The sequence below is a fragment of the Lepus europaeus genome, chromosome 2 (assembly GCF_033115175.1).
Source record: "Lepus europaeus isolate LE1 chromosome 2, mLepTim1.pri, whole genome shotgun sequence".
NCBI lineage: Eukaryota > Metazoa > Chordata > Mammalia > Lagomorpha > Leporidae > Lepus > Lepus europaeus.
In genome coordinates, this window is record NC_084828.1 from 143,746,227 (window position 1) to 143,760,407 (window position 14,181).

Sequence of the window (14,181 nt, forward strand, 5' to 3'; positions counted from 1 at the left end):
TCACATTGAATTTGGTTTCCTAAACAGACCATCGCTTAAGTATGTGAATTTTATGACTTTGGACACTCCTGTACCACTTAATACAATTCTCTGTATCTGGCAAAAGCTTGCTTAATAGATATTTGCTTAATAAGTGAACTGGATCTTTTTCTCTTGGGCACAGCATCTTATTCAGGCAACTCTGCTAACCTATACAGAGTACAATAACATATCCTATCCAAAAGCCAGTTTTTATCTAATTTGCCTAGGGCCTACTATATGCTATAACCATTCAAATATGGGAATCAGCAAGTAGGAAGTGACATGACATGACACCTAGAGATGATGTCATGTTGTCAATATTTGATAATGCCTTTCTTCAGGAAGTTAGACAACTGGCCTCTGTCTCTCCCTCTCCTAGCATTGCTAGGGCCCCATTTCTTTCCATATTCCAGTACAAAGACGCAATGAGAAGTGTAGGTAACCACAGGGAGTGGGGAAATGTCTTCTAAAAAGGGCAAACAGCAAATATTTTAGGCTTTGTGGGCCATTCAATTCTGCCACAACTACTTAAGCTGTTGTAGTGCAAAACAGCCAAACGCAACATATAAACAAGGGAACATGACTGAACTGCAATATAACTTTATGGATACAATTTTGAATTAGCTTTTCATATGCGGACAATTATTCTTCTTTCAATATCCTCCCATTTAAAAATGTAAAAACTATTATCTAACAGGCTACAGAAATATATAAGTAATACAGATCCCCAGGCTGAAGTCTGCCTACTCCTGTGCTACTATTTTTAATCATAGGAAAGAATGTAGCAATAGTTCTGATTCTTCATTACAAACTGAATTTTCTCAGGGTCAGTGTCTCTGAAAACATCTGAATTTACCAAAAATTTCATTAATTTCCAAATAAAATATCCTTGCGAATCCAACAGACTTATTTTAGCTTCGCAGATCTAATGAAGACCATATTTTAGCCCATTTCTTTGTTTGTAAGACATCTTTTTTAAAATGTATTACAAACAACTAATAAAATAACCAATCTGTATGTCATACTTGACAAAAAAGAGAATTAAGTCAATGGATTAAGCAGCTAAATACTACACTCAATTTTATATCTACATTTAATGAAACTCTGAAACAAAAATTCACTATTTAATAAATACCTCTATTACATGTATAATATTTTCACTCCCAGGTTGCTTCTTTCAGTATGCTGAAGGCCAAGGTTCTCAATGCTGTAGGCAAGTGGCAAAACCTGGCCTGTCAAGGTTATCTCTAAAAATACTTACCATTGTAAATTAATGTTGCAAGGTTCATTTAAAATTCTTTGGTAGGTTAGTTTTATGAAGATAACTAACAGTTTAATCACACATTAAGTCAAGGAATTTTGTATTAATTTTGGATGAATTTGCTGGTATTCAATAGCAGAGCCAAGTCCCGAGGAGTGCTACATCTGTGGTACCACAGAACACCTTCAAAACATTCAAGGTCTTGTTTCTAGAGGCAGGCTAAAGCATCATCCTGATTTTATGGCAGAGACAAATACAGAATTTTGATGATGTATCATTTAAATGACCAATTAGAATGACTGAACTTTGCGAAGTATTTTAAAAATTAATGATACATTTACATCATTACCCAGAAGTTCAACTAGAAGCAAAATCACATGATAAAACAAGATAGCATTAAAATACAGGGAAAATATTGCATTTGTTTAAAACATGAACATATGTTTGGAATATGGTTTCAGATGAATGACAATCCTCTAGAGAAAATGTCAACCATGACAACCATGGACAGTAATACTTGGATAACCAAAGTTAGACAGAATTTAGCCTCCTTTTCTCAAGATATCCATTATCAATTATCTTAGTCAATTATTGATATGTATTGTATGTTCTATTTAATGCCAAGAGAAACAAAACTGTATTTGATATGGTGCTTTGGAAAACCTGGTTTGACAAGAAAAGTTCTAAAAATCAGTATTAAAATATTTTAAAATAAAACTGTAAGATAAACAAGACAACTTATTATTAATAAGAGATACTCTATAGAATAGAATGTTTACTGGAATGAATAACTGTTTTAGAAATGTATATAGATTAGATGTTTAGATAGATGTTTAGAAATGTATTTAGAAATGTAATATAAAATCACTTTCTTCTTTGCAAGTCTTATTTACATCTCCAAAGTTGTTCACTTTTTTCCCTAACACATAAAAATATATATTCTTCTTTCAATGAAGTCATTTTAGACATCCTAATAAATGTTTCCATTTATTGAGCAGCTATTATGGGGCAGACACTGCTAAATATTTTAAATATATTACAGCTCATCTTTACAATGATTGCAGTTGTAACTTTTGCTAGGAAAAAGAGTATAAAAAAACAAGTTCTTATTCTTCTTTACTCTGCTTTTTTTTTTTATCTTCCTCTGCCAATGTGTCTTAAAGAAAAAAAAAAAAAAACTATACAGTTTAAAAAGAAAATCAGCCCATCTTTGGTTACTTTCTTCACCTATGACATACAAAGTCATTGTGATTGGAAGATTCTCCTCCAACACACACACACACACACTCTCTCTCTCTCTCTCTCTCACACACACACACACACACACGGAACAAAAACTTAAAGATTTCATGTTTTTAATTCTTACTAATGCAAAATAAAGGGCATTTAACAAGCATTAAAAAATGGCAAAAAAATTAAGCTATTAAATTCCAACTTAATTGAAGGGTAGGTCCATAGATAAACATGTTCATTTTAATTGGTTCCAAATAATTCTTTTTGAGTCCTCAGTAAATTAATTTCCTTCTTTCCTCTGAGTTACTGAGGTTTTATTTTAAATGAAGTTATAAAGTTTTATCTTTTTCTCCCCTATCTATGCAGTGGGCGGTCTATACAATGTAAGTAGTTGAATCAGTCTATGTAGAACTAAATGCATTACTGGTCTTAAAAACCAGACATTCATTAAATGGGAAGATAACATTTTATGTAGCTGTAAACATCACTTTACACAATAGGTTGATGACTAAGAGTCAAGTTAATTTCTATAAACCAAACCATACTTTCATCCCTAGAAAAATGGGGTCCAGCTTCATACTTGTCAATGCTGTACATTAAAAAAAAATCACACTTATATTTTCTACTTAAGAAAAAATGGTCAAAGAAATGAAGTACCATCCTATAAAATATGTCCTTTTTGATCTACATTCAAGTGACATGCCCTCAGATTACCTGACTCTTGAAAAACAGGAATTTCCTGCATTTTCTCTGTGCTGAATTAGAATGAAACCCCTTGCCTACATAACCAGAGTGTATCTCTCATTTTACCTTTCTTCTCATCACACACATATACAAATGCTGGTGAGGTTAGGACAGTAACTAACACAGAAAGGACTATATACAATTTGATTATGGGTAGTAAATACTATAATGTTGCAATAAGGCTCATCCATTTGTTCATCAATTTTCTTCATTCTTCAAATATTTATCGTGAACTATGGCACAGTATCGTAGATGCTGGAAATACTGAACACGAAAAAATCACACACAAAAAAACCCTGCCCTCATAGAGCTTACATTCTAGTTCCTCAAAAGGTACCTGCTGCTAAAATCTAAGTATTGAAAACTTAAGAGAAAAGCTTATTGAAGGGCTCTATTAGTCAAATGCCCCAGAGGAGCAAAGACTTTAGTCAGTACTTCAATTAACATTTGTAATCTGTTTATTTTTACAAAAATTCTAGTTTAGTGCTTTCCTTGAATTTTAATTTATATTTCACTACTTTTGATTTTCTTCCCCTTATACTTTCTAACATTTTGGACAAATTCCACTAGTTCCTTAAGAGAAGTAAGAGATAGTCCTTTCTAAATTAACACGCTAATTGATGATGAACAGGTACCAACCAAGTGATGGTCTTCCTAAGAGTGAATCTTGGATACAAAGAACCAGCTTCAAAATTACACAACTGTTTACAAAGTCTGTGCCTGCATGACTAACCATTCACTGAAGATGTCAATACTTGAAACAGTTTGATCTATTTGCTTGGTGTCTGCTTTCCTTTTCACCGTCCCACTAGACTTCTGCTTCCTCAGCAGCACTAATATGTGGTAAAGACCATCACTAGAAACTATGGACTTTCCCCTTGGCAGAGATTAACGCTAATTCTTACCTAGCATTGCTCTTAGTGCAGTTACTGCGAATCTAACACTTTCTCCACTGAATTCTCAGTTCCTGACTAGGCCATCACCAACCCTACCATAATCCAATCAGTCAGGAACAATTATCACAGGTAATTTGAATTCTAAGTTTAATGAGACCATAATACAACTGTTGCCAAGCTCACTGCTCCTCCATCCTCTCTTGGGCTTCTTTTCCCTCTTCATTTCACAACAGTGGTAGTATTTTTCATTCTCACCTGCAGAACTCCTTCCACCAGCACCACCCTCCTTTACTCCAGCTGTCAGGACACCACAAGAAATTAGGTAATTTGCAAGTATGCCACAGAGTGATCAAAGGATGCAAAGCTAGCAACAGAATACCAAGGTTGCTCTGCATAGGATACAGAAAGATACAGGCATGTTAAAAGGAAATGTCACTCTGTGTATGATGTCTGCATTTCCATCTCTATATGTACTCAACAGATACGTTCCAGGATTTGTCATACAGTTGGTTTATTTTAATGGGAATACACTAACGCTGCCCCAAAGCAGAGATGGTAATCTGTGACCATATTCAGTATTCAGCTTAATTTTGTCTGGCCCAAAGAGAAGAGACCAAGAAATTAAAAAACAGCAGGCCTTTACAAGTCTTCAGAAACAAAAGATAGAGACATAATTCTGTGAAGAGAGAAGCTGATGTCATTCCCTTTTACTGCTCAGTGTACTTGTCATTGTCTCTACTTCTTTGCGCTTGCTTTCTCTTCTTCATTCTGCCTCCTTTCCTCACTGGCCATCATATGGCACTAGGATACATATCATTTACTGTATTTATTCAATTATGCTCCCATTTTCAATTTAAAGTAAGATCAACTAAACATGTTATCTTTTTCTCCTGGAACAAAACAACTGTTTGTTATTTTTGAGGAAGTTAGAGGAGGTGGGAAAGAGAGTAAGTATACAGTTCTTGAAATTTCTTTCAGATTTAACTCAGTTAAATGAAATTCCATCTTGACAAGCACAAATATTGCACTAAAAAATAGATATTGTAGTTTAAGACTTCACACACAAACATGAAAAATACAAAGTTCATAAGGTATAAGTATAAAATTCAAAGTATTTAGAATAAAACAAAGTATCTGATGTAGAAAGCAAATAAAATCTACATAGATAATTATTTCAACAAAAAATGGAATTGAAATAAATGCAATCAAAGGAAAAAAATTTACCATTTTTATACAGTGAAAATAAGGATTTTCCACTCCTAAAATCAGTCTTCAAGCTGATTTTACCATAAAATTACTTTGTGTTTTCCATTTTACAATTTCTCTTCAGTAGTGTCTATGAACTATAAATTATTCAATTTTCCAGAAATGAAATTTCTTCCTAAAGACACTACAGAATCCCCATCACATAAAAATGTCACAATATCTTTACCACACAGAAAAACTATAATTAATAATTATAACTTATTCTTTATTTGTCATCTTTCTACAGAAAAGATCAGAAATTAGCCTTATCAGAAAATTACACATATTATGATTACAAATTTTAATAGACTACTGATTAGACTGTTTCAAGTTATTTCTAGCACATATCACAAGTCATTAATTTCAAAACAACAGTTTATTAACAAAAAAGTGCAAAGAATTACAAACGGACATCCTATTTCCCCCCATTACGGTCCATCTATCTATCTCCCTTTCAGTCCATGACATGGCCTTTTGGAGTTATAAAAATGGGTACTTCTGTTTCCAGTGGGTTCTAATAACCATGCCCAAACTGTATGTATTTAAGTTATATAGACCATGTTTATTTTCTTAAATGTTTAATCTACATGAGTTTTCATAAAAGCTTCTCCGCTTACAATATACCATGTGCCTAAAGTGAATGAAACAAATCAGTGTCAATAACTATACATCATGTTGCCTTGAAATCACAGTTTACAAGTGAAAACTTACAGATGTCAAAAATGATTTTATAGGTAAGTATTAAAAACACTTCAAGTCTAAAGTATCTTGTTAATTGAACTAAACTGAGATACATGGAAAACACTCAGCTTGTGAGTTGTGGTTCTTGAATTGACTTTAAAGCTGCTTACAGATCTAATCTAATTATTTCAATTTATTCAATGATTGTTGTTTTTCAATTTATTTCAACAAACTTAAGGTTATTCCATATTTCTCTTCCTATAAGCCTAAAGTACTTCTCTGAAATCATGGTAAACTTCAATACTTTGTGACTATTCTTACAGTGCTCCTTAAAATACCGACATAGATGGGGAGATTTCATAAATCATTATGCTCAGTAAGTGTCCAATTTGCTATTTCTCCTATGGCTCCTAAAGACAGAACTTACGGTTTTGCCCACTAATGGTCCTAAGAGCTTTGTGTTGAATTTGTTAGATTATTTGTTTCTGAATGGTAAGCTCCAAACTTTAATTTGTGGAGGGAGCCAGGTCAGAGCTTACCGCTACACTCTACTTCTTACCTACAACTATTCTCATAAACAACATGAGCTCAGTGTTAGACTAGGCAGTAGTAACCTAAGGGCGCTATACCAGTGATACATTTTTGGGAGCTAGAAAATTCAGATGACCACTCACTAAACATAAAATCATCATTCCACAAAGATTTTATTCACATTAAACTTGCACAGTAGCAAAAAAAAAAAAAAATCAAAACATAAAACTAAGCCACATATCAAAAAACAATGTACAATAAAGATTTGAATTTCTCAATGGCAATGGAAGATATTTTCATAAATAACATTTACAATTCTAGTGTTAGATCTTTCAAGGTGTCTGAAGCTTCACAGTGCTAGAATTGATTTTTATCAGAACACATGCAAAAGTGTGCAACATAATAATTCATATTAATGACACAAAAAAAGCACGCCAGCTATTTGTCATTCCAGCACGGCCATGCCACACTAATTCTAAAAACAAACAAACAACCCCCAAATCCGGGTCCCATTCATTCTTCAATTATGCCTTTAGTCACTCTGTTTATTATATTCAAACAGTCACTGTTAGTGCTCTTCACCACGACTTTCAGGTTGACGTCACTCCCTGCCTGCTGGCTGTCAGGACTGGGGGACGCCCCTCTCCCAGACTCACCTTCTTCCGGATGTCTTCATCATTTGCTCCAAGAGAAGCATAGAGCTTGAATGCAGCCTGGCGGAGTTCGTGAGCATGTTTTAAGTCATGATCAAGCTACAGAAGGGAAGAAAAGGTATGTTCCAAATCAGTCTAAAATTAAATCTTCAATAAAATACTTGAGTGGAGTTGAAGAAAAATATTTGTTAGTAACTGTTGGTGCTGTCACAGAATTCCTCAATTATTTCTGGGTTCCATTCACATAAGACTGTGACCTTGCCTGCTGCTTCTATTTGTAAGTGAACTCCACGACACTTACACTAAATATGTAACAGCTTTATGAGTGTCCGAGCCCTAGAGTTTAGTGTTCCTAGATGGTAGCTCCACTGGCACTGAGCTTTTTCATCCAAATGTGTACCATCTTTTCATCCAAAAGAGTTACCTTGGAAAGGTTCCCTCTTATCCAGTGATGTAAGTGCTGTTCATAACATTCCAAGATCTTCGTTTGTAACTTTCTTAGAACTAACTGGCATACTAGTTAGAAAACCTGGACTGTGGTACTGTTTTATCAACTAAGAGTTTCAATTTAACTGCTAACAGTGGTATGTAAAGATGAGGAAATTCAGCTGGAAAATATAATTTAGGCTAACAAGAAACTACACACATACACACACAAACAGACACACACACACACATCCTAAAATAAAAAAATAAAAACTCATTTGGAGTAACTCTAAAGGCAATTCTTAAGTCATTCCAAAATGAGTAGTTCCAAAAATGTTTTTAACCAAGCCAATAAAGATAGATTATGGGAGGACCTTTCCAACATACAACAACCATTTTCCTAAGTTCAAAACTATAGGCTAATCATAATTACATATTACCATATTGTGAGAATTTGAGTCTAGTACCTATACTTCTATAGTCAGAAACCATTGGATAACCCACTACCCCAATTAAAGGTGACAAAATAAACTATTACTCAAGTTGGCATTGGGAAATCATTTAAAACACATTATCCTAGTTATTCTGTGATGGAAATGAAATGGACACATTCCAACAGAAGATGTAATCTTCTACAGACTAAATGATTTGCACATGCTTAAGTTACAAGTTCTTTAAATTATGTTTCCTCACTCTCCTGCCCAGCAAAGTATTCTTTTTGCCTTGCTGGGGTGGTAAACTCAGGGTGTTTATGAGGCCATAGTTAGGGTTGGCTTATGTATTTTTGGACTGGTAAGATTCCGTGTCAGTTAGCAAATGGCCAGAGGTAAAACAGACAAGGCAACTGGTTCAATGTAACTTATCATCTCTACTACAACAACAACACTATCGGAGGAAGCGCAGACACAACTTTAGTACATAGAAGTAGTGTACCCAATTAATGTAAACATCAACGAAGGTGATTTTTAGGTCCCTTCTAACAGAAGAGACATTTCCTTAATAGTCTGTTTTCTCTTCAACATTAAATCCCAAATGAACAACTGCCTTCCGAATGAGAATTTTGAAACTCAAAATTCAGAAGTGTAGGGGAGATCAAGAGAACAGATAACAAAAAACAGTCACATTCTTGAAACAGTACTAGCGACTAATTAAGAGGCAATGCTCTATCATGACCTTCTTAAATGAACTTTCTCTTACAGAGTCTCTTATGCTTAGAGAAACGATATGGCAAACAGGCTAAGAAGCAAAAAGTTGAAAAGAACATCGACCTGCTCTGAGGAAGCTAAATTTTCAAAAATCATAATTTAGGAGCTGGTGCTATGGCATAGCAGGTAAAGCTGACGCTTGCAGTGCCAGCATCCCAAATGGGCGCTGATTTGAGCCCCAGGTGCTCCACACCCTATTCAGCTCTCTGCTATGCCTGGTAAAGCAGTGGAAGATGGCCCAAGCCCTTGGGTCCCTGCACCTGAGTGGGAGACCCGGAAGAAGCTCCTGGCTCCTGGCTGTGGACTGGCATAGCTCCGGCTGTTGTGGCCAATTGGAAAGCGAACCAGCAGCTGGAAGACCCTCCCCACCACCCCCGCCTCTCCTTCTCTCTGTGTGTAGTAACTCTTTCAAATAAATAAATAAATCTTAAAAGAAAAAGCATAATTTAGTTATTGACAGTCCCAAGCCAGAGTTTAAATGGTAATACTATGAAACTCAATAAAGAAAGAAGACAGGAATAGATTAAAAAAAAAAAAAAGATTTTGATGGAGAGTAAAATAAGGTCACTCAGTCACCTTTAACAGAAGATCACAGATGCTGAGCCACTGGCTGAGATGCCCAAGTACCTTGGGAGTGCCTGAGTTAGAGAACTAGCTTGCTCTCCATTCCAGTTTCCTGCTTATGAACACCTTGGGAGGCAGCTGTTTATGGCTCAAGTAATTGAGTCTCTGCCACTGGTATGGGAGACCTCGATTGAGTTTCAGGCTCCTGACCTTGGCCTGATTCAACCCTGGCTGTTGTGGACATACAGGGGAGTGAACCAGCAGCTGGGAGTCGTCTTTCAAATTAACAAATTAAAAAAAAAAAAAAAAAAAAGATTACCCTTGACATAAAGCATGAGAATATATCAACAGAAAAATGATTCTGTGACCTTGAATAGGATTAGATGATGTTGATAAAATTTCAATACCCAGCTTAAAGACTGTGCTATTTGGGGGGTTTAAGCTGTTTTGAGTTAAGTTTACTATTTTCTTCTTTCCTGCTTATCTGCTTAGTAAAAAAATTCCCAACTATAAATATTCAACATATTTGGATTAAAAAACTCACAAAGCAATGTAATCCATGTAACCAAAGATAATTGACTCCTCTATTTAAAATGTTTTTGAGCTGTAATGATCAATTGGTTCAAAGTTGTGAGCAGTAAGAAAAACTTATTAAAAATCCTCTTGAACTACTGAAAAGGAAAAGCAAACATACCCTTTTAATGTCAGTGATGGCACTCACTGAGCTGGGATACTTGAAATAATCAGCAAGCATGGCAATGAGGTGATCAGTTATGCTAGCGATTCTCTGCAGCTCAACATCTGGCTCAATCAGATAGGCGAGTGTTTCAGCTCCTTCAACTCTCTCCTCTAGCAATCTCTCCTTACTGCACATTCGAACCAAACAAGGCAATGTCTGAAAGGCAGTGAGATCAGTTATTTGCTTTCTGGTAAAGGTAGAATCTTGAAGAGTATATCAAGACTGAATCAACTCAATGGCTTTCACTGGGAGTCATGTCTGTGATCAGTATTTCCTCTATTGATTCTCAATAATAAAAGATTTTTTCAAAAGCAAAAACAAAATTCAGTACAGATTAATCATCTGTGCTAGCACTCTAAACAACTCATACATTCAACTATATAAACAGAATCTCTTAATTAGGCTTTTGTGATCAGTTCAGATTGCAGCTTATCGAACAGCCTTTTAAAAGACATTTAAGAATCCCTAACAAATCATGTCTGATGGTTCTGCCCCATCTTTGTGTTTATTTACCTAAAAGAGATCCAGCAATTGAACCAGGAATGATTTTGCCCAAAAAGTATGGAATCTTTTCCTTAGTGAGTAATATGGTTGGGATGACTTTTTTAGTTTGAGAATTAGTATCTATAGTTGCAAAAACAAAACACAGCTTTAACAATTCAGTACTTTTACCATTTCTCATATTCCACATGCTGTTCTAAAATGTGAGTGACATGCATTGATCACAGTTGCTAGGTTTTTCAAAGAACTTGCTGGAGTGATTACAGTACCCAATAATCCAATTTCTCTCCTGAGGTCCTTCAAACCTCTTGGCACTAGTCCTGGTTATTTATCTATATTAGTTTCTGAATAACAACATCTCATGTATTTACTATTTTTAAGGCTTTAAAGAATAATGTGGAAGTAGATATTAAAATGTTATAATTATAGGAAGCTTTCCTCAACTACCACCGTAATCTCTACCACAAAATTTAAATTTTATTGCTCACTATTGATTTCCTATTAGGCTAGTTCAGGTTTTACAACTCAATCTTAGCTTTGGAGGGGGAGGTCCTAACATTCCTAGTTACCAATATTTATCAACACCATAAATTCATGTTTCACTGAATTTACTGCCCTCAAGTACATCATAAAGAAAATACTACCAACCCATTTTACCAACGAGGAATAAAAGGAGGGCTAGAGAAGTAAATAAGCCAAGCTCACTTGTATGAAAAACGTTAACACTCAATGCAGAGTTACTTATTTAGGGAAGTCCTTAAATCTCATTAAATGAACTGACTCTATCAAAGACTGAAGCGATCTTCTCAAGGCTCTCTTATCTTTTACCTTAACTCACATTCATAAAATGAGACAAGATCAATGCATTTATACTTGTTCTTTATAGCTATGAGACATCTTAATGTAAATTATTTAATTTATTGTTATCCTTATTATAACCCTAGGGGACAGATGAGCAGGAATTACTGCCCACATTTTCATAATGAAGAATCTGAAGCCACCAAAAGAACAGGGCATCAAGCAGGTCAGTACTGGCAGTGCTAAAACCAGAATCCTGGTCTCAGGACATTTACAACCGGTCTCTTCTCCAGGTTTTCTCAGTTCAGACGGCATCTGACATACCATAGTAATAATAATTGTTTTCAAGTCTATCTATTAAGTCTCACTATTGGCTCTGAGAGTGACAATAGTCTTTATATGTAGAGCTGGTAAAGTGCCTACAAAATTGTACTGCAAACATAATGAAAATTATAGATTACAATATATTTTCTACTTCACTTGAATTTCATATACTTTCAGATTTCCATTTTCTAATTATCATAAAATGAAAAAGTTGTGATAAGAAACGAATCATTTTGCTTTGATACTGAAAAACACATCTAAATTAACTTTTAAAAACTGTAAAGCAAGCACATTTATGCCATGTACACATCTATAATGATAAACACATAAAAAGTGAGAATGCTATTATACATACTCAATACTTATAGAACTGCAATTCCCATGTTTCCAGAGAGACTTCATTAGCTTACCTTTAACACAATACAGCTGTCATCTGTCCGAATTGCTCCTGCTCTACACATGTAAGTTAAACTGGAATAAGATGGCAAAAAGTAAGTTTTAACTTTGGCTTTAAAGTTTTAAAATAAAAATTATTTGCCTTTGAGATTTTATGAAAAATAAAACACAAAAAACCAAGTACTATCATTTTTTAAAAAAGATTTATTTATTAATGTGAAAGTCAGAGAGAGAGAGAGGGAGAGAGAATCTTGATGCGCTGGTTCACTCCCCAGATGGTCCCAATGGCTAGCACTAGACCAGGCTGAAGCCAGGAGCTTCTTCCAGGTCTCCCACTTGGGTAGCAGGGGCCAAAACAGTTCCATCTTCTGCTGCTTTTCCCAGGCCATTATCAGGGAGCTGGATCAGAAATGGAGCAGCTGGACAGACTGGCACTCATATGGTTTGCTGGCGTCGTATGCAGCAGCTTCACCCACTGTGTCACAATGTTGGCCCCTACTACCATTTATCTTGAGGGAGATTTTGACATTCCTTTATCTGAGGTTCAATTTAATAATTGAAGGAAAATCACACACATATAGATAGTAAGCCAGATACTAAAAACAAAAAAAACCTACCAAATGGTTTTAAAAATAGATAGCCTAATAAGTGGAGACATTTTGAAACTGTGCTAAGTACATGTGAGTTCTTTATGTTTTTCTCTGTTATTTTATGTTTGAAATTTTCTATAATAAAAGAGGAGGAAACATTAAAAATAAAAAGTTAACAAAATATCTCAGTTTATAAATGAAGTTGAGATAGTCTAACTCCAATACAATAGAAATAGCACAGAAGACCCACTTAACTTGTAACACAACTATTCATCAAAAACTAATTATTCTGAAATGGGTATTTGGCCTATTGGTTAAGATACTCACAACTCCGTGAGTGCCTAGGTTTGATGCCAGCCTCTGACTCTTGACGCCAGTTTTCTGCTAATGCAGACCCTGAGAGGCAGTGATCATGGCTCAAGTAACTGGGTTCCTGACACCCACATGGAAGACCTGGATTGACTTTTCTGGCTCCTGGCTTTGGCCCTGCCTTGGGCATTATGGGTATTTGGGGAATAAACCAGCAGAAGGCAGTCCCACGGCAAAAATGAAAACATTCTATGATTGGCTTTTAGAGAAAACTATACACAAATCAGGAAAATTCTTTTATTTATTTTGCAGAAGGTTGAAATCTTTGTAGCTGTTACTTTTCATGAGTAATTCACTGAAAATTCTAATTCTCTATTAAAGAGCCACAGCTTCATTTAGCATAGAACCATACATATGCTCAACATACCTGTAATTACCTGTATTGGTAACTGCAGAATGAACACACACTGGATGCTTACATGAGATAGGAATTATGCTAATTTCACACTATTATCATACAAAATATCACATATCTAAGATTCTGTTTGCTGTTTTTTTAAGAGATAAACAAAGTCCCGTTCTCAGAAATCATCCCCCATGTCCCCTCGGGGCCAACGCTGTGGCGTATCAGGTAAAGCTACTGCCTGCTGTGCCAGAATCCCTTATGGGCTTCAGTCCTGGCTGCTCCACTTCTAATCCAGCTCTCTGCTATGGCCTGGGAAAGCCGTAGTGGATGGTCCAAGTGCTTGGGCCCTTGTACCCATTTGGGAGACCTGGAAGAAGCTCCTGGCTCCGGATCGGTGCAGCTCCAGCCATTGCAGCCATTTGGGGAGTAAACCAGGGGATGGAAGACCTCTCTTTCTCTCTCTCTCTCTCTGCCTTTCAAATTAATTAATTAATTAAAAAAAATGACTCCCTGGTTATCATCTTCAATTAATTCTCTCTACATTTGTCTATATTTACATTTTTGTGATTTGATACCGGGATAATGTGTGTTAATTGTATCTATTTCAATTTTGTATCATCTCAACTGAAATACAAAGACAGGTAAGGACACTAAAGTA

At 35.4% G+C, this 14,181-nt stretch overlaps 1 protein-coding gene across 5 annotated transcripts in view; it reads right to left on the reverse strand.

Moving 5' to 3' along the window:
• ARMC8 (armadillo repeat containing 8) overlaps positions 1-14,181 on the reverse strand; it is a 113,800-nt gene that overhangs the window by 43,418 nt on the left and 56,201 nt on the right. For 3 of the 5 annotated variants that reach the window (XM_062214199.1, XM_062214190.1, XM_062214182.1), the window contains 3 exons: positions 12,233-12,293; positions 10,155-10,355; positions 7,269-7,364 (listed from right to left, as the gene is read on the reverse strand). In XM_062214199.1, coding sequence (XP_062070183.1) covers positions 7,269-7,364; positions 10,155-10,355; positions 12,233-12,293 — 358 coding nt within the window. The remainder of the gene's footprint in view (positions 1-7,268; positions 7,365-10,154; positions 10,356-12,232; positions 12,294-14,181) is intronic. The other 2 variants (XM_062214212.1, XM_062214206.1) reach the window with 1 other exon arrangement.